General features: G+C 39.4%; 1 protein-coding gene across 6 annotated transcripts in view; it reads left to right on the forward strand.

Annotated features, from left to right (window-relative positions):
- Nt5c2 (5'-nucleotidase, cytosolic II) overlaps nucleotides 1–18,900 on the forward strand; it is a 131,306-nt gene extending 112,406 nt beyond the window's left edge. For all 6 annotated transcript variants that reach the window (XM_090345971.1, XM_090345972.1, XM_090345973.1 and 3 more), the window contains 14 exons: nucleotides 1,055–1,150; nucleotides 5,630–5,721; nucleotides 5,857–5,914; nucleotides 6,934–7,027; nucleotides 9,138–9,191; nucleotides 11,081–11,164; nucleotides 12,447–12,488; nucleotides 13,738–13,845; nucleotides 14,120–14,186; nucleotides 14,723–14,893; nucleotides 16,836–16,887; nucleotides 17,022–17,082; nucleotides 17,490–17,666; nucleotides 18,167–18,900. In XM_090345971.1, the coding sequence (XP_090202097.1) occupies nucleotides 1,055–1,150; nucleotides 5,630–5,721; nucleotides 5,857–5,914; nucleotides 6,934–7,027; nucleotides 9,138–9,191; nucleotides 11,081–11,164; nucleotides 12,447–12,488; nucleotides 13,738–13,845; nucleotides 14,120–14,186; nucleotides 14,723–14,893; nucleotides 16,836–16,887; nucleotides 17,022–17,082; nucleotides 17,490–17,666; nucleotides 18,167–18,400 (1,390 nt within the window). In that variant the 3' untranslated portion in view covers nucleotides 18,401–18,900. The remainder of the gene's footprint in view (nucleotides 1–1,054; nucleotides 1,151–5,629; nucleotides 5,722–5,856; nucleotides 5,915–6,933; nucleotides 7,028–9,137; nucleotides 9,192–11,080; nucleotides 11,165–12,446; nucleotides 12,489–13,737; nucleotides 13,846–14,119; nucleotides 14,187–14,722; nucleotides 14,894–16,835; nucleotides 16,888–17,021; nucleotides 17,083–17,489; nucleotides 17,667–18,166) is intronic.
- The last annotated feature ends 1,680 nt before the right edge of the window (nucleotides 18,901–20,580 follow it).

Genomic DNA, 20,580 nt, shown 5'->3' on the forward strand with positions numbered 1-20,580 from the left:
GAGATGACTAGGAGAAATTTATTTTGCTGATTTTTACAATCAGAAGTGGAAGATAAGGATCAGAAGACATCAGTTATTCTTTTCACTTTAGGTTAGGAGAACAATGACTCTTGATTTTGGAGGCTCTATCAACACTGGTTACTGTGTAGCTATTTTGAGATTCAACTTGTAGCTGGATCACCAGTTTTTGTCATCAGGAAAAACGCATGAATCTTGAGATCCCTACATAAAAAAAATGTAGTTTTACAATAGGGTTGTTAAAGGAAGGACAAATATGCTCCTCATACAGGAAATGGTAAGACTCCTTTTGTGTTTCTGCACTGAGCTTAGTGTTTAGAGAAAATTTAAAGTAGTCCCACTATGGGTAAGAAAAATACATCATTAAAGCAATAGTCATAGGTGGTCCAGTCTGGCCTGCCTCTGGCTATTAGAGGGCATTTATGTTTTGTTAACTCATGCAGATGGGTAGTCAAAACTTTTTTGGCAGTTTGTATTTCTGGATTTGATGGGAACAATTGAGGATTAAGGAAGATAGTGTTTATTTGAAGTTCTGTCACATATGCCCCATATCTAATAGAGGGAAATATAGACTAGTTCAGTTTCCAGGAAAATTTAAAGACTAGCTTAGAATATTTATCAGTTGTATTATGAGGAATTAGAGTATACACTTGTTTGATTGAATCTTTACTCTCCACAGAAAATTTCTCTGATTACTAATCTGTCTGAGATTAGTGTTTTAGTTTCTCTGAGATTTTTTGGGGGGTGTGGGGGAGAATGGGGATTGTTTTTAGCTTTGCAGTGCTGGATCTATGAAATCCAGAACTTCACAAGCAAATGCCAAGCAAATGCTTTACCACTGAGCTACAGCTAACCCTGGGATTCAATTTTAAGATTTTATTCACTTAATTTAGTCTCTGTTATATTGTTTGGGAACATACCTGAATTTCTACAAAGGCTGAATTAGGTGAAGTTGGCTTGTAGTGATTGGTAATGCCACATCAAATTACTGCTTATATTACTTAGCTCTATCAATATTGTCTTCCTTTTCATGTAGAGGACTTGTCTTTGACACGCTATATGGAAATCTTTTGAAAGTTGATGCCTATGGAAATCTCTTAGTTTGTGCACATGGATTTAACTTCATAAGAGGGTAAGTACAAAGATCCTTAAGCATCTTTCTAATATTTTTATAGTTAAACAATATGAAGATAACATTGTCTCTACAAATAAACTGTCTAATCCTTCACCCACCCATTATAAAACCTTTCTTTTATATAAGGATTGTTGACAGTTATTTATTAGACAGAACCCAAACTGACTTACAAATATATTTGGTAATTACTTTTTTTTTTTTTTTTTTGCCAGTCCTGGGGTTTGAACTCAGGGCCTGAGCATAGTCCTTGGGCTTTTTCCTCAAGGCTAGCACTCTGCCACTTGAGCCACAGCTTTTTCTATGTATGTGGTACTGAGGAATCGAACCCTGGTCTTGGTACATGCTAGGCAAGCACTCTACCACTGGGCCAAACTCCCGGCCCCGATAATTACTTTTTAAAAAATTCGTTTGAAAAATCTAATCTTGAAACTTGTTGGAAATAAAAAAAACTGTAGTTTAGACTTGAAATTGTCAGATTTCTCTCCCCCCCCCCCCTATTTTTTATGGTGTTGTCCTTAAAACTCAGGGCCTGTGCTTTCTAGGATGGCCTAGTATCATTGAGCCATCTGTATGGTCCTTATTTTCTCCTTTTTAATATAATTCTCAGGTAGTTGTTCAGAAAAGATATGTGTATAAGAGTTTTTGGAGATTTTCTTTTCTTTTTTTGTCAGTCGTGGGGCTTGAACTCTGAGCCTGGGCATTGTCCTTGAGCTCTTCAGTTCAAGGCTACCACCCTACCCATTGGGCCACAAGGCTACTTCTGGTTTTCTAGTGATTCACTGGAGTTAAGAGTCTCGTGGACTTTCGTGCCCAGGCTGGCTTTGAATCTTGATCCTCAGATCTCAGCCTCCTGAGTAACGAGGATTACAGGTGTGAGCCGCCACGCAGGGCTTTTTTTGGAGATTTTTAAACTAGCAGTTTATGTGACTAATAAGAATTGTGTATGGGTGGAACTTGAACTAGGGCCTAGGCACTGTCCCTTTGAACTCAAAGCTACTCTACCACTTGAGCCACAGCGCCACTTCTGTTTTTGAGTGGTTAATGGGAGATAAGAGTCTCATTTTTCTGCATTGTTAGTCTTCGAATGGTTAATGGAAGATAAGAATCTCACTTTTCTGCCTGGTCAAGCTTTGAACCACGATACTTAGATCTCATCCTACTGAGTAGCTAGGATTATTGGATGAGCCACTGGTGCCTGGCTTGGCAAGTTTTTTTTTTTTTTTTTTTGGTTGATCATGGGGCTAGAACTCTGGGTCTGGGAGCTGTCCCTGAGCTCTTGAGTTCAAGGCTCGAGTCACAGCACCACTTCTGTTTTTCTGGTGGTTAATTGGAGATAAAAATCTCACAGACTTTCATGCCAGGGCTGGCTTTGAACTGTGATCCTCAGATCTCAGCCTCCTGAGTAGCTAGGATTACAAGCGTGAACTTTTTTTTTTTTTTTTTGATGGGTTATAGGGCATGAACTCCATCTAGGTGAGCTCTTCAGCTAAAGGCTACTGCCCTACCTCTTGAGCCTTGCCCTACTTCCCATTTTCTACTGATAAATTGGAGTTAAGAGTTTCACATTTCTTTAGTGCTGGCTTTGAACCTCGATCCTCAGATCTTAACTTCCTGAGTAGCTAGAATTACAGGCGTGAGCTACTACGCCTAGCTTGGCAAGTAATTTTTAAAAGGCTCAAACTAACTGAAATTTTTACCAGCACTTCCATGAAACCTTAACTCAAACAGTGTCCCTCTCACAATCAAAACATCTGATGTGCTTTGTTCAAGTGGCTTTACTGACATTCCACAGACTTGGAGATGTCTTATAATACTCTGTGAGAATAATGTGAAATAATGTACACCTTGACATATGGGAGCAGGTTTGAATGGATAAATCTACCTCCCCACCCCCCTTTCCTCCCAGTACTGATACAGGAACCCAGAACCTTGTATATTCTACCACTTGAGTAACGTTAAAAAAAATTTTATGATCTTATTTTAAAGCCAACCCAGGCAGATAAAAGAAATCTATGAGAGTCTTATCTCCAATTAATAAGCAAAAATGCAGAAATGGAGCTGTGAGTCAAGTGCTGACCTTGAGTGAAAAAGTTAAGGGACAGTCCCAAACCTGAGTATAAGCCTTTAGTAGCAGCATTAAAAAAAAAAAATTCTTTTTAAATGTTAGGTGGGCAATTCTGGGGTTACTCAGTTAATCCCTCTGATATATTTTATGTGTCTGTGGTTAAGTTGATAGGTCAGTTGACAGCTGACCTACAGTAGCCTTACATGTCTGGCAGCATGCAGCCTTTTTTTTTTTTTTGGCCAGTCCTGGGGCTTGAACTCAGGACCTGGGTACTGTCCTTGGCCTTTCTCAAGGTTAGATCTCTACCATTTGAGACAACACCATTTCTGGCTTTTTTTTCTATGTGTGTGATACTGAGGAATTAGTGCCTCCTTAGTGCGTGCTAGGCAGGCATTCTACCACTAGGCTAAACTCCCTGCCCCAGCATGCGGCTTTTTATCAAAATGCCTTCGTATCCCTTTTTATCCTCCCGCAAACTAGCTCACTCTTATTTTTTTTTTTTTTGGCCCCTTTCTCTTTCTGGCCCCGCTCGCTCCGGCCCGGCTAGGCCCCCTTTCTAGCTCAGGCCCCGCTCGCTCCGGCCCGCGTAGGCCCCCGTTTCTAGCTCAGGCCCCGCTCGCTCCGGCCGGGCTCGGCCCCCAGGCTAGGCCCCCTTTCTAGCTCTGGCCCCGCTCGCTCCGGTCCCGCTCGCTCTGGCCCCGCTTGCTTCTGCCCGGCTCGCTAGCTCAGGCCCCGCTCGCTCCGGCCGGGCTCGGCCCCCAGGCTAGGCCCCCTTTCTAGCTCTGGCCCCGCTCGCTCCGGCCCCGCTCGCTCTGGCCCCGCTTGCTTCTGCCCGGCTCGCTCCAGCTTGCTCTTGGCCCCGCTCGCTCCGGCCCGTTTCGCTCCCGCACGCTCCTGGCCCCGCTCGCTCCGGCCCTGGCCCCGCTCGCTCCGGCCAGCTCTCGCTTGCTCCTGGCTCTGCTCGCTCTGGCCCCTTCTCGCTCTGGCCCCACTCGCTCCGGCCTCGCTCGCTCCGGCCTCGCTCGCTCCGGCCACCACTCGGTTGGGCTCTGTTCACTTCAGCTCAGCTCGCTTCTTTCGCTCTCTGTCGCCGTCGCAGTCTTGTCTCTGCCACTTTTCCGGTTTGGTTGTGTCTCGTCTCTGCCACTTCCGGCTTGGTTGTGTATGTGGGATACCGAGGAATCGAACCCGGGTCTTTGTGCATGCTAGTCAAGCACTTTAACCGCTAGGCCAAACTCCCGGGCCCCTAGCTCACTCTTATTCACAGAGTAGTTTCAAGGTTCCAAGAACAGTAGGAGAGGGCAAATCCCAGTGCACAAATATTTTCCAAGTTTCTACTTAGATCCCAACTTCTTGTGGTACTTTTGTCGCTATTTTTATGTATGTTCAACGATGGGGAAATACTGAGCTTCTAACGGGAGGAGGCACAACATTGCATTCTAAAGGGACAGGAATACTTTATGGTTATTTAAAAAATACATCTCATTTTTCTTATCCCATCCTAAAATTGCTACCAATTTAATGTCTTTAGAACTTAGTACAAGTCTCAAGTTTAATCCCCTGCTTAAAAACTAAGTAGCAGGCCGGCAGTTTGGCCTAGTGGTAGAGTGCTTACCTAGCATGCATGAAGACCCGGGTTCAATTCCTCAGTACCACATATATAGCAAAAAGCCAGAAGTGGTGCTGTGACTTAAGTGGTAGAGCCCTAGCCTTGAGAAAATCCAGGGAACAGTGCTCAGGCCCTGAGCCCAAGCCCAAAACTGTCAAAAAATAACAACAACAACAACAAAACTAAGTAGCATCCTCTTGTTTTGAATTATAAGAGCAATAACATCATCTTCCTTGCTACTTGCTCAACTAAGTTTGTACTAGTTTTGAACTGGTCCAGTTAGACTTTAAGGCCTAACCTATATACCACTTATGTGGATCCTTCCTAGATTGTCCTGGCCTCATTCTTCACATTCACTTCCTTTTGCCTTTTAAGATAAAAATGGTTTTCTTAGTGTTTCATAGGTTTTTGAAGCTTTCTTGTAGTGGTTGTGATTTTTTTTTTTACCCTGTTAAAAATTTATATGCATGTAACTAATCTACGAGACTGAGATTTTCTTAAGAAATAGAACTTGAATTTATACAGGTTTATTTTATTTTTATTTTTCCCAGTTCTGGGCTTGAGCTCAGGGCTTGGGCCCTGTCCTTGGGTTTTCACAAGGCTAGAACCCTACCACTTGAGTCATAGCACCACTTCCAGCTTTTTCTATGTATGTAGTACCAAGGAATCCAACCCAGGTCTTTGTGCCTGCTAGGCAAGCACTCTACCACTAGGCCAAACTCCCAGCCTTGAACAATGAATACTTCTATAGTTACCATGTTAATGTTTTGAATGTCAGTTAATTTTTAACCTTTTCTTCCAGGCCAGAAACTAGAGAGCAGTATCCAAATAAATTTATCCAACGAGATGACACTGAACGATTTTATATTCTGAACACATTATTCAATCTACCAGGTAGACTCATACTATGCTTATATATACTAATGCTCTCTTGTTTTTCCACAATCATTTATCTTTGCTAAAGGAGATAATGAAATGAGTTTAAATTATTTTGTATTTAGCTTTGAATATCTGTTCTCTGTTTTTCAGAAACCTACCTGTTGGCCTGCCTAGTAGATTTTTTTACTAATTGTCCCAGATATACAAGGTACGTATATACTACAGTTTTCTTTTTCCAGTTGATTTAAAAAAATTAATGTACAGGGTTTTAGAGAACTGGCCATTGTAGGTCTTTTCTGCTTTTCTGAAGTGAATTTAGTGCTAGTGAGAGATGCCACATTGCCAGCCTGAGAGATGGGACAGCACCAGCAGCTCCATGCAGGCTCTCACCTCCCACACGGCCCCTCTCCTTGCCAGTGTGCTGCAGCCATGTTTGGAAGGGACCACTTCTGATTGGCTTCTCCTGAGAATGAAGACGGCCAGCAGAGGTGCTAATTGTGACAACTGAGTGGGAGGTTTGTGTGATGATTATCTGTCCAAGCAGAATTACACTAAAACCCCCCAACTCATTTCACAGAAGCTACCTAGGAGCCATTCAGTGATGGTAATTTAGTTTCATTCCCAGGCCCAGCAAGATTTCGTTGAGGAATAAATGCTGTTTATTTTCCTGAAAGCAAAATTTTGCTTAACTTTTAAACAAGCTAGCCTTTCCTTTTGAGGGAATTGTTTAGTTCTGCTCAAAGTATAACCATATATGTCAGAATTTGCTAATTTCTTATCTTAGGTCTTATCCAACTTCAAGGTATTTGGTGGAAAGCTGAGTCACTAAGCTAAATAGGAAATGGACATTACCTTTGTACCCAGGGCCAATGTCAAAAAGTCAAAGTGGAAAGAATCCTAAGTAACCAGTTTTAAGTTCTAAATGTTTCTGCAGTGAGAACCTGTTTTTTTGTAAAAGAGACCAGTAAAAGAACCTCATATTTTAGTTTCCATTCAATATATTATGCTGTCATTTTGTATTTGTTCAAAATTACTGCATTCCTTTGAACATTATGACCATCTTAATGGCCAAAAATGGATTTTCATTAGGGAGTAATTATTTTCCTAATTAGCTGTAGCCTATATACACAGTGTGACATGGAACCTTTTGGCCCCATGGGCAACTTATAATTCTCATTTTATTTACTCTTTTGGATTCCCTGTCATGTTCTTCTCATTTTTCTGTAGCTGTGAGACAGGATTTAAAGATGGGGACCTCTTCATGTCCTACCGGAGTATGTTCCAGGATGTAAGAGATGCTGTTGACTGGGTTCATTACAAGGTACCTAGAAGCTGCTTCTTTATTGTCTCTCTCTCTGGCATTAGCTTTGAAGGGGAAATGAAACAGAATCTTTCATAGTGATTATTCTGAAATACATTTGTCACTGTGTGATTATCCCACCATCCTTTCCTCAGCAGCAAATGTTCAGTTTCTGGATTTTAAAGAGTTTTTGGTTTTTTTTTTTTTTCCTTTGCCAGTCCTGGGCTTAAGCTCAGGGCCTGAGTACTGTCCTTGGACTTTTTCAAGGCTAGAGCTCTACCACTTGAGCCTCAGCACCACTTCTGGCTTTTTCTCTATGTATATGGTACTGAGACATCAAACCTGGGCCTTTGTGCATTCTAGGCAAGCACTCTACCACTAGGCCAAACTCCCAATCTAGAAGAGGTTTCAGAGTATGAAATTATACTTAAATTATTTGTGGATGATAGTCTTTTTTGTTTGTTTTGCTGGTCCTGGTGCTTGTACTCAGGGCCTGGACTTTTTGCATTTAAGCTTAGAGTTCTATTACTTTAGCCACAGCTCTACTTCGAGCGTTTTGTGGTTAATTGGAGAGAAGAGGCTCAAGGAATTTCCTCCCCTGGCTGGCTCTGAACTGCAATCCTCATATCTCAGCTTCCTAAGTTGCTAGAATTACAAGCACAAACCACCAGAGCCCCAGTCCTTTGCCTTTTGTTGTTTAAATACTTCCTGCTTGACTAAAAACATTGACACTGGTGACTTACACCTATAATCTTTAGCTTAGCTATTCAAGAGGCTGAGATCTGAGGATCACAGTTTTTTTTTTAATACTTCTGTAATTTCTTTATTTCCCAACTATTATTATAGGAAGGTAACTGAAGTAGTGGTACCTGTCTGAGACATTTTTGCTTTTGCTTCTGTTGTTTTCTCCACAATGACATCACTTGTTTTTCTTATGACTATGATAAAAATACTTGACTGTACAAGCCAAAGGAGGAAATATTCTTTTAGCTCACAGTTTGAGAAGGTCAAGTGCACGATGGCTTGGCCCAAAGTACTTAGGTACAGCATCATGACTGAAGGAGCGTGGGTTCCAGAAACCTGTTCACTTTATGGTAGACAAAAGCAGAGGGACAAGAACTAAGAACATGGTGTAATCTGTAGACTCTCCTTTGGTGATCAACCTCTGCCGTAGGCCTTGCCTCCAAAAGCTTTGAGGACCACAGTTTTAAGCCAGCCTGGGCAGAAAAGTCTATGAGACTCTCATCACAGAAAAAAGTAGAAGTGGTGCCGTGGCTTAAGTGGTAGAGTGCTAGCCTTGAGCAAAGCAGAGTTCCTGAACAGTGCCCAGGTCCAGAGTTTGAGCCCCATGACTGTCCAAAGAGGAAAACATAAAAATTGAAAAAAGGATATATAAGCCAGGCATGGTGGCTCACACATGTAATCCTAGCTACTCAGAAGGCTTGATCTGAGGATTGAGGTTCAAAGCCAGCCTGGGCACTAAAGGATGTGAGACTCTTATCTCCAATTAATCACTAGAAAATGGGAAGTGGGGCTGTGGCTCAGGGGTAGGGCAGTAGCCTTGAGCTCAGGAACAGCGCCCAGGCCCAGAGTTCAAACCTCATGATCCCCCTCCCCCCAAATACATATATATGTGTGTGTGTGTGTGTACATGTGTGTACATATATACATATGTATTTACTATAACCCATATGAAATGTCTTAATTTCTAAATTAAAATAGAAATAGTTTCATGTTTGAAAATACTTTTCTGTGATTTTAGTATGAGGTTTTTTTTGGGGGGGCAAATAATGTAAATTTATTTGAGTTGATAGTAAATACATTTTTTTTTCTTTTTCTTTTTTGTCGGTCATGGGACTTGAACTCTGGGCCTAGGCACTGTCCCTGAGCTCTTCAGCTCAAGGCTACTGTCCTACCCCTTAATCCACAGCGCCACTTTTGGTTTTCTGGTAGTTAATTGGAGATAAGCCTCCCTGGTCCTTTTGTGCTCGGGCTGGCTTTGAACCTTGATCCTCCTGAGTAGCAAGGATTACAGGCGTGACCCAACAGTTCCAGCTTACTGTTTTCCTACAAACTAAATATTAAAAACTGATTTTGTTCTTTTCTTAGTTCCTTCTTATCTTTTTTCTAGGGCTCCCTTAAGGAAAAAACGGTCGAAAATCTTGAAAAGTATGTAGTCAAAGATGTAAGTATGAGGGACACAGTTTATTTTACCCATGTAAGAAAGAACACAAGCATGCCTATTTATAATGATATTGACAAGAGAAAATGTTTTCTTGATGTGGCTTAATACATGTTACAGATATAATCACCCAAGAATTTTCAGCCAGAGAATAGGCTCTAATAGTTTCTCCTGCTTGTTGGTAGGCCCAGTATTTGATTGTCCCTTTAGGTTTAATTATCATAATAGCAGCTCCAAGATTACTGGGGCATATCACTGTGCTGTGATTATATGCATTATATCATCTAGTCTCCCATATAACTGAGTTATTATTGTTACCTCTATTTTATAAAGAAATTGAGGAATTACAGAATAAATATCTTGCCCAAGGTAAGTAGCAAAACCAAGCTTCTCACCCAGTTCTAACCCAGATCATAAAAACTGTACCTGATTGACTCAAAAATATGAATATATGTGACTACTATTTAACATATCAATAAGGATAATGAAGAAAGCTTTAGAGTACCTGCCCATATAAACTGCCCCTGGAAATACCCTAAAAGGTTAGTGAAAAACTTGGTAAATTTTTAAAAAATTAAACATGTTAATTTTTTAGTATAGATTATGTACAGTTAAGATGCTACTACTAAGGAAACCTGGATGAAGAATAAAGAGCATGTATTTATGCTATATATATGTATGTGTGTTATGTATCTATATATATGTGTGTATAAATATATATAACCTTATAATATATAACATATGGATGTATTTTCACAGCTTTTCTATAAATTAATCATACAGTTCCAAGATGAAATACTTTATTTTTCTGTAAAGTAAAAGAAGTAGTGCAGTGAAGATTGCTTGTTGACAGTAGTTATACTGCCTGTTTTCACCTCCCTCTTATGGTTTCTAGAAAGAACACTGAACGTGGGCAGGTTCAGGAGTATTTATATAGGAACTTGTTTATTGTAAAATGAGGAAAAGGTATTTTTCTTTCTAGGCATATCAGAAGTTATCTCCAGGTGGGTATGGACAGTTGTAGGCTGACTTGCATATATCATTTCATTCATGTTATACACAATCTAGTCATATCTAATAATCACCATATAGAGATGCATATATTTGCTGGTTATGTTTAAAAATCAACATCTCCTGATCTCTCAACTTAAATCACACATTTCAAGAAATCATAAGACAATTGAAACTTTTTCCTGAGATAGACTCTAGAAAGATAGATAAATGTAGTTAATGATCATGTAATCTACATGGCATATGTCTATATGTGTGTGTACTACAATGGTGTTAATACTTTATTTAAGTGGCCTTTTAAATACATAGTTCTGAAATCAACCAACTCCTCAAATCTTACCCCTATTTGTATTCTATGGGCAAATTCTAGTATATAATTATCCCTAAGGATCAGTAAAAGTCTTTAGGAGTGAGGCACAGTGGCTCACATCTATAATCCTAGCTATTCAGGAGGCTGAGATCTGAGGATTGTGGTTCAAAGCCAGCCTAGGCACTAAAGTCCATGAGACTCTTATCTCCAGTTAACCACTAAAAAGCCAGAAATGGCACTATGGCTCAATGGGTAGGGTAGTAGCCTTGAGCTGAAGTGCTCAGGGACATTGCCCAGACCCAGAGTTCAAGCCCCATGACCAAAACAACAACAAAAAGTCTGTACATGCCCGAAATCCCAACTCCTTAGAAAGCAGCTGCTTAGCAGCAGTTATAGTCCTAGGGGAGCCTAGGCAACTTATCTAATAAACTAAGCAAAAAGAGCTGCGGCATGACTCAAGTGATAAGCGTGCTTACTGCAAGTATGAGGCTCTGAGTTAAAACCTAGTACTCCAGGGGAGGGGAGGGGTAGAAGTATTTTATGTTTTGTTCATTATCATTTTTTCCTTTAGGGAAAATTGCCTTTGCTTCTGAGCCGGATGAATGAAGTAGGGAAAGTATTTCTTGCCACCAATAGTGACTATAAGTATACAGATGTAAGTGTTTAAAATTCATATTTGCTTATACAGATAAATGGTTTTGTTGTAAAGAACTGCATTCTGAGAACAGAAATGTATTAAGCTAGACTCTGGTGGCTCATGCCTATAGTCCTAGCTACTCAGGAGGCTGAGATCTAAGACCACAGTTGAAAGTCAGCACATGCTGGAAAGTCCATGAGACTTTTATCTCTAATAAACCTTGCAGAAAAATCTGGAAGTGGTGCTGTAACTCAAGTGGCACAAGCCTTGAGGATAAAGAGGCGCAGCGACAGTGCCCAGGCCCCAAATTCAAGCCCCACCAGGGGAAAAAAATATTAAATGAAGATAGTTTCTTGCCATCTGACTTTGAAAACTTCATATATAGGATTTAGCCAGGTGCCAGTGGCTCACAACTGTAATCTTAACTATTCAGGAGGCTGAGATCTGAGGAGCAGGGTTCAAAGCCAGCCCAGACACAAAAGTCATTGAGATTCCTATCACTAACCCCCAGAAAACTGAATGTGGCTCAAGTGGTAGAGTGGTAGCTTTGAGCTGAACAGCACCCAAGTCCAAAATTAAAGCCGACCCCCCCACACACAAAAGTATATGATTAAGACCATATTGGAATTGTTCTAATTTTTTAAATATCCTTTTTGACTAATTTCTCTTATTCCAAGTTGAGGGTTTTAATTTGAGGGTTACCTAAAGCGTTTTTGTGATTAAAGTGGCTCTATGTTTTGGAACATTATATATTTCCATTTGAGAAACTGTACCATTTACTTTCATACTTCCCTGCCATTGGAAGCTCTACAGGATAGTTGGTAGAATCTTAGCCATTGAAACTTTCTATTTCTTAACATTAAAAATGACTTAGTTATGATTAACTAGTATAACTCCTTTGTAATTGTGCTGAGAAAATTACAGGTTAATAGTTCTAGTAAGAAGTTCTTCATTCTCCAGTTTTAGTTCTCCTTATGTAATATTTTATAACCATGTAAACTCAAGTCTTTTCTGTGACCTTAATGTACTCTTCCAAGTAGGTGTTCTAAGAAAACTTGAACGAATCTGTACAAAAACATCTGAAGTATGTATTGAGAATGTCAGAAGGTCTTTTTTTTTTTAATGAGTCATTTATTTTTATCTTGTCCTAGTAAGATTTTATTCACTTTAGAGGAAATAGAGCACAGTGGATCCTGTAGTAAAAACAGAAATGTTTTAATAAAAAGTTTGTATATTTATTTTTTAGTTATCTATCTTTTACAAAAGTAATATACAGGTTTTATGTTTTTTTCCCCCCCAGAAAATTATGACTTACCTGTTTGATTTCCCACATGGACCCAAGGTAATATAATAGTAACTTCAAAGATCATTGCTTTAGTATAATAATGCAGTTAATCATTCTGGAAAGAAATGGTTAGGACTCACCTAGAAAAGTTGTGGTTTTAAAGCCTATTGTCTGATCCTCATTACCATTAGAAGTAATCCAGGTCTGGTAGAATTTAAATTACTAACAATTCAAATACTAGCAATAAAAGAGACATGCAGTTTTTAGTAGATAGGATCTTAATAATTTTACGTCTAATAATTTCTGTGCAAAACTGTTAAGTTTGTATAACAGTAGAATTTTCAAGTTGAGAAAGTTAGCAGAAACAAAATTTAAAGTTGTATATTCCTGACAATATAGACTGTGCTATTACAGCTGAGTTTTTTTGTATCAAAAGAGCATTTAATGTTGGTATTTAGAGAAGAAAGCTTCATTCTTGCAACATGAGAATACTTTAAGGAATACCCACTGTAACTTAACTACATACTTGCAGAATTTCAGTCGTAGCCTTTTATAGCCAAATCTGTATTTTGAAACTACCCAAAATTACAGTGTACAGTGACCTTGAGCTTGTCTTGACAAGTTTCTGCTATGGTTCCATTTCAGAATGAAAATAATTTTAATGGGCATAACTGCTACGTTAGTGTTTACCTTGCAATATGTACTAAAAGCCAGTGTAGACTAGTAGCAATCATTCTGAGAACAAAACCAGTAAAATGCCCTAACTATATGTTCTGTGTTCTGATGTCGATCATACTTCTCTCTTGCCTAGTAACTTTTCTTAGATTTCTAAGTATGAGCAAACTTGCGTGCATTAAAGTGCTGTAAATTCAGTTGCCAAATTCTGTACCTTTTTCCAAAAAGATATCACATTATTAGTCAAGGTTTTTAAATAAATGATGGAATTCTTTTTTTAGTATATGTAGTATTTTAAATTTCCTTTCATTTAAGTGAGATTAACTATTGGAGCTTTAACATGAAAAGTGAAGTTGGGTGCTGGTGGCTCACGCCTGTAATCCTAACTACTCAGGAGGCTAAAATCTGAGGATCAAGGTTCAGAGCCAGCTAGGGCATGAAAGTCCATGACACTATTAATCTCCAGTAAACCACCAGAAAACTGGAAATGGCATTGTGAGTTTGGTGGTAGAGCGTAGCCTAGAGCTGAAGAACTCAGGGACAACACCCAGGTCCAGAGTTCAAGCCCCATGACCGATAGGGAAAAAAAAAAAAAGTTGAAAAGTGATCTTTTGGCTGATTCCTTCCCCAGCCTGGGAGCTCTCATCGACCATGGCAGTCCTACTTTGACCTGATCTTGGTAGATGCACGGAAACCACTCTTTTTTGGAGAAGGCACGGTACTACGTCAAGTGGATACTGTAAGTAGAGAGAATGATAGGTCTGCTAGCACACTATCCTTCAGGTTTTCTCCTTGCTCTATGTCCTCCCTTAGAGGTATTTACTCACAAGTGTTTTTAGCTTATGGCTCTCTGTAAGATTTAAATTAAGTTTTAGTCTTAACTGAGATAGCCTGATACACTGTTAATTGAAAAGAATAAATGCCATTCATTTGGCTGCCTGGTGAAGTAGAAATATGGGTAGAGATGGTGATAGGATAACAGAGTATTACAGAATCTGTTCTCTTTCACACAGAAAACTGGCAAGCTGAAAATTGGTACCTATACAGGCCCCTTACAGCATGGCATTGTCTATTCAGGAGGTGAGTTGCAAACTTCCCTTCCCATTATTTACTGTATTTGTACAATGTATGTTGCCCTTGCTCAGAACTCATTGTGGATGGTTTGGTGTCACCTACTAGGATAATGAGTTAAGGAAAATGGGATCTACTTTCACTAAAAGGATCAGCTTTCCCACTTGTTCTTTTGCCTATTTGAGGCTTTTTCCCTGTGCTATGGAATCATTTGAAGAGTTTCTCAGGGAGTATCCAGAGAATTCATGAATGTTCAGATACATATTATGTTGAAAGTTAGAAACTGGAATAAAAGTCAACTTAGTGACAAGTGATGTAGTGTGGTTGTGGTACTTCTACTTGTTATATTCATTAAATCTGAGTACTACTCTTAGACTTGGTGATCAGTGCTCTGGTCAGCAGAGTAAAGTGAGCCTTTGTCTTTAAGAAATGTCTATCCCGCCTGTAATTACAAGAGTGATATTAGCCATAGAATTTGTAGTTACTGTGCTTTGTTGGCTTTAAATATGGCAGCATTTTTGCTTTCTCATTGTTCATTGTTTTAGGCTCATCGGATACAATCTGTGATCTTTTGGGAGCCAAAGGCAAAGACATTTTGTATATTGGAGATCATATTTTTGGAGACATTCTAAAATCAAAGAAACGACAAGGGTGGCGAACTTTCTTGGTGATTCCTGAACTTGCACAGGAGCTACATGTTTGGACTGACAAGAGTTGTAAGCAACTATTGCTTTTATTTTATAAATCTTTGATTATAGCTAACTGGCCAGATTTGAATTGATCCTCTTTGATAAACTATTACTTTGTATTACGATTACATAAACGATGAAAGGGTGGAGGGCTGATACTTTTACATCTTCTTCCTTATAGACTATTTATCAATTTCACAGAACTCTAGAACTTGAAAATATAAATATAGCTGTCTTCAATTCCTTTTATCTCTGAGGATAAATATGGAATGTTAGTAACATGAGATATATTACAATACTAGCTAACCTGTGAACCAGCACTCTACCTTGCTCTGCAGTCCTTATTTCTCCAGTGACATCTAGTAGTTCTAGTCTTTCTGCTCATAACCCCTATCTGTGATTCTGGGGCAGTAACAGCTCTGAATATTAATCACTTCCTGGTATTTATTTTCTCTTCTGAGAAGTAGAGAATAGGGTCAAGTTGTGTTCTTGAACTGAGCCACACACATTGTGCGTATAAAGTACATACACTTGAAGTGTGGACGTAGTTACATGTAACACAATTCTCTATCTAGTGAGCATCACACTGGTAAAAGTTACTGACTAGAAAGTTAACTTCCCTTTCCCAAGTAGGACTTAAACATGAATGGACTTAGGCCTCATCTCAAATAGAAAAATTGCACCAATGTTATAAGACTGATGAGCCTTAACTGAGGTAGTATGTATATAAAGAAGATAGAAATAACCTTTCTCAACCAAGGCTCCTCTTCTGAACTATAGAACACAGGGAATACTTTGACTCTTTTCAATTACAAAATAAATGGATGCATTAACACTTACTTCTCTTGAGGACCCAAGCTGAGAAAGGCTACAATAGGTCAGAAGCATGAAATAGATGCCAGCTGCTACTGGACAGGTCACCTAGTTCTCAACCCTTCTTTCAAAAATGGGACTACCAAGCTGGGCGTGGTGGCTTACACCTATAATCTTAGCTACTCAGAAGGCAGAGATCTGAGGATCTCAGTTTAAAACCAGCCCAGGCACTGAACACCTAAAGACCAACTGTGAGATTCTTATCTCCAGTTAACCACCAGAAAACCAGAAGTGGCACTGGCTCAAGGTTAGGGTGGTAGCCTTGAGCTGAAGAGCTCAAGGACAACACCCAGGCCTGGGGGTAGGGCGGTAGCCTTGAACTGAAGAGCTCTGGGATAGCACCTAAGTCCAGAGTTTTTGTTTTGTTTTTAAAAACAACAAAAAATGAAGAAAACAAGATGAGGGGAATGGGTCAGGGGAGAGAAATGGGGACAAAAACATGAGAAGGGGTATCAATATGTATGAAGTAATGTATCTTCTATCTGGTGAATATAACTGTAACCCTTCTATTAATTACAATAAAAAATACGAAAAAAATTTAAAAAGTGGGACTGCCAACCAGGCACTAGTGGCTCATGCCTATAATCCTAGCTATTCAGGAGGCTGAGCTCTGAGGATATATGTTGGAAACCAGCCAAGGCAAGAAAGTCCATAAGATTCTTTACCTCCACAAAAAAGCTGGAAGTGGAGGTATGGCTCAAGTGATAAAACACTATCCTTGAGCAAAAAAAAAAATAATGATCAAAGACCGCTTCCTTGATTAGCTCCAGGACTAGTAGACACACAGAAACTTGTTTTGCTTACTGTGGCTGAGACAGTAGGAATTGGCACTTTGCAAACTTGGAATGAGAAAATAGCAACTTGTGGTCAGTGTTTGGAAATTATGGTGTTCATCTGCTGCTAGATTTTAAATAGGTTGTCAGTGAATTTTCCCAAAGCAAGAGGTAATTTATGTATCACCTGACTATGGCAAGTTAGTCTCAGGCTGTACTTTTTGGTTATTGCTGCAACTCTTTAGTTTTAGCACTGGTTAAAAACTACATCCTTTGATTTGATTTACATAATACATTTTTATTTCTTTCCCAAATCTTAATAGCACTTTTTGAAGAACTTCAGAGCTTGGATATTTTCTTGGCTGAACTCTACAAGTAAGTTGCTCATAACTAAAACTTCTTTCTTTAAAAAAAAAAAATCTACCTTTTTGGGAGTAAGTTATGTAAGTAAATTAGTATAGATTAGGATCTTTCTAGAAGTTCTCACTGTGTTTTTCTCTTGTCTCTAGGCACCTTGACAGCAGTAGCAATGAGCGCCCGGACATTAGTTCCATCCAGAGACGAATTAAGGTATCCAAACAGGGATTAGAGGAGACTTAGAAAATCAGTTGTTTAAATTATTCTCATATTTCTAATTTTTTTTCCAGTCCTGGGGCTCAAACACTGGGCCTGGACGCTATCCTTGAGTTTTTGTGCTCAAGGCTAGTACTTTTGAGCCATAGTTTCACTTCTGGCTTTGTTGTTGTTGTGGTTGTTATAGTTTCATGGAGGTAAGAGTCTCACAGTTTCCTTTCCTGGGCTGGCTTCCAACCTCGATTCTCAGATCTTTGCCTCTTGAGTAGCTAGGATTAGAGGCTTGAACCATTGGCTTCTGACCATATTTCTAACTTTTATACAGGGACTAGCATATATCTGGTAAGCAATACATATTTGTAGAATCAGTTGAAAATCAATCTTGTTTTTTTCTCTCTTTTTAGAAAGTAACTCATGACATGGACATGTGTTATGGGATGATGGGAAGCCTGTTTCGCAGTGGCTCCCGGCAGACGCTCTTTGCCAGTCAAGTGATGCGTTATGCTGATCTCTATGCAGCATCGTTCATCAACCTGCTGTATTATCCATTCAGCTACCTCTTCAGGGCTGCCCATGTTCTGGTGAGTAAAGTTACTTTGATAGTTCAAATGCCCTTTGGGGTCAGGATCTGGAGCCAGCTTTGTTAGAATGGCATGGGAGATGATTTGAAAATTCATATGTGCAAAGCTTACTTGGACAAGTTATACAAAGAAAATATGACTGAAAGTGGGCACTGATAACTATACTTTTACTTCCTAAGCTATACTGAGTGGTAAAGATTATCGTCTTTTGGTAGCACTAACTGAAATAAATTCTGATACCAATTTATTTCAGAATGAGTTTTTTGGCTTGTAAAGTAGAAAACAAGAATCTTTCCTATCCAGTTTTAGACAGTAATAAATTATCCAGCCATGACTGATGGTAAGCGCCAGGCAGCTTTGGATGGTTCTGTCCAGTATATCCCAGTGACTTAACTCCAGTGCACTGCGAATAGATGCATGCGCACCTGGGAGGGGTCAGGGATTTGGTAAGTATCTCTTTCACTCTGCCTCGAATCACAAAGCCTCTGGCTTTGTTCTAGATGCCTCATGAATCAACAGTGGAGCACACGCATGTGGATATCAATGAGATGGAGTCCCCTCTGGCCACTCGAAACCGTACATCCGTGGATTTCAAAGATACCGACTATAAGCGGCACCAGTTGACAAGGTCAATTAGTGAAATTAAACCCCCCAACCTCTTCCCACTGGCTCCCCAGGAAATTACACACTGCCATGATGAAGATGATGATGAAGAGGAAGAAGAGGAAGAATAAGGAGGAAAACAAAACCCTGAACACCTCTTGAACAAGTTCTGGCAGGACTCATAGGAACAAAGGATATCTTTGTTTGGGTACTGCTGGGGAGGGTGGGGGAATTCATGAAAGGTATGTCTGGAAAGTTTCTGAAGACTTAAAAATATTCTAATCATAGAGTAATATTTGTTTAGTTCGGTGTATCTGTATTCTTTGCAGATGGTTTGAAATTGTAACATAGTCTGTATTGGAAGAAAGGGTAAAGTCAGGCTGAACTGCATGCAGTTGGCTCCATAGCAGCTGTGACACTGTTTCCTTGTCTTCTTTCATCTTCAGTATGTCATAGTGTATCTGTATATATGCTAAGGGTGATGAAAGGTTTCACAGTTGAACAAGAATGGTGGGAAGAGGTGATCCAAAAATGTTGTGTGTTACAAATTGTGCTACTCCCAAATCCAACCTTTTTAGTGCATTATACAGTATTGTGTATCAGTGGAGAAATATATTGTTTTCATTATCAAGTGTACTTTCTGTCAAGGTCAAGATTACTCTCATAAGCCTTTGAGTGTGCTCTGGCAAGGCTGCTGCTCTTTCAGTGCTTTTGCAACAAGTATTCCCTGCTCTAGAGTCACACTGGAATTGAATGGACTATAGGGATTCTACTTTCTTTTCTTTCTTCTTTCTTTTTTTTTTTGCTAGTCCTGGGGCTTGAACTTAGGGCCTGGGCCTGGGCACTGTCCTTGGGCTTTCTCAAGGCTAGCGCCCTATCGCTTGAGCCACAGCACCACTTCCGGCCTTTACTGGGTATGTGGGACCCAGGCTTTGTGCATACTAGGCAAGCACTCTACCACTAGGCCATGCTCCTGGCCCAGGGATTCTGTTTTGAGGCAAAAGTCCACTTCTTTTCTGCATTCTTTTAAGTTAATACAAATGCCTGTTAGAATCTAAGTCTTTCTCCTCTGTCCCAAGTCTATAAAGGAATGTAGCTGGAAGAGGACAATGCCTGAGGAAGAAGCCTGTACAAAAGAAAAAGAGCAGCTTCCTCCTGACATCTAATTCCTTAGTGGGCTGTCACTTCTATGTTTCTTTGTCCTTTAGGTTTTTTTGCTATGTTTTAAAATTGATAAGAAGACAGCTTTGTAAGCCAGAACTTTACTAAAGCAAAAGGCACAGTCAGTGAAAAATAAGTTCACTTTTGAATCCTACAGTGAAATTACTTCTTGCTTTGGACAAGAATGAACCTTACACATAAGGCAGTATAACTGCCTTACTGGTATAGGAAAGTTATTCCAATATTTTAAACAGTGGTGTAGCTTCTTGCTTTAATCCTCATATATTTTCTTGCATTTCCTGTTGTCATTAGTCAATAGGGGAGGATAGAAGAGCTTCTCCGGAATTCAATAAAATGTAGTACTTCGAATATTGACTTCCACTCCATATATAGCACAAGTAATAGCCACTGATCTTCAAGTGGGTTAAGGTTTGGCTTAGTAACCACAGTTTCACATTATATTTTCTTAGGAGAAGTACATGTTTTCCAAAATGCCAAACATCTCCAGAACTCTCTTGATTTAAATGAAATATTCAAGACTTTATATAATTTTACATGATTGTATATAATGGTTCATAGACCTTAGAATTTTTTTTACAGTGTTTTAGTATATGGCTATGAGGTAAGGCTTTTTAAAAAACAATCATTTTAGAGATAGGGAACATACATAGCTCAGTAACCTAGCCAAGGACACACTGCCTCATGACTTTGAGTGTATGTGACTTTAGCTAACGTCATGATGAGGAACATGCATCTCGGCAAGTCTGTGGGGAATATATGCTCCAGAAGAGTCCTGTTGTTAATGCTGTTGCAACTATCAGTTATATATAAATCCTATTTTAAAATTTCACAGAATATTTACAGTCATTTCAGCTCCTAATTCCCGTATAGATGCTGTTTCTCAGATTGACGTTTCTTCTTACACGGCTTATTACAGAGCTACGTTATTGTTATAGTACATGTATGTATTTTCCCTATTGAAGCAAAGACTGACATCATTTTTTATTTACTACACTTTTTGTATTACTCTTGAGAGTTTATTAACCAGATAACTGTGGTTCTGAGAGATTAAAAAGCACATAATTGGAAGGCAGTTGTGCTGGTATAGTGGTGACACTATACCATTGCCACAACATACAGCACACAATTG

The sequence above is a fragment of the Megascapheus bottae genome, chromosome 15 (genome assembly GCF_031878675.1).
Source record: "Megascapheus bottae isolate mThoBot1 chromosome 15, mThoBot2.hap1, whole genome shotgun sequence".
Classification (NCBI taxonomy): Eukaryota; Metazoa; Chordata; class Mammalia; order Rodentia; family Geomyidae; genus Megascapheus; species Megascapheus bottae.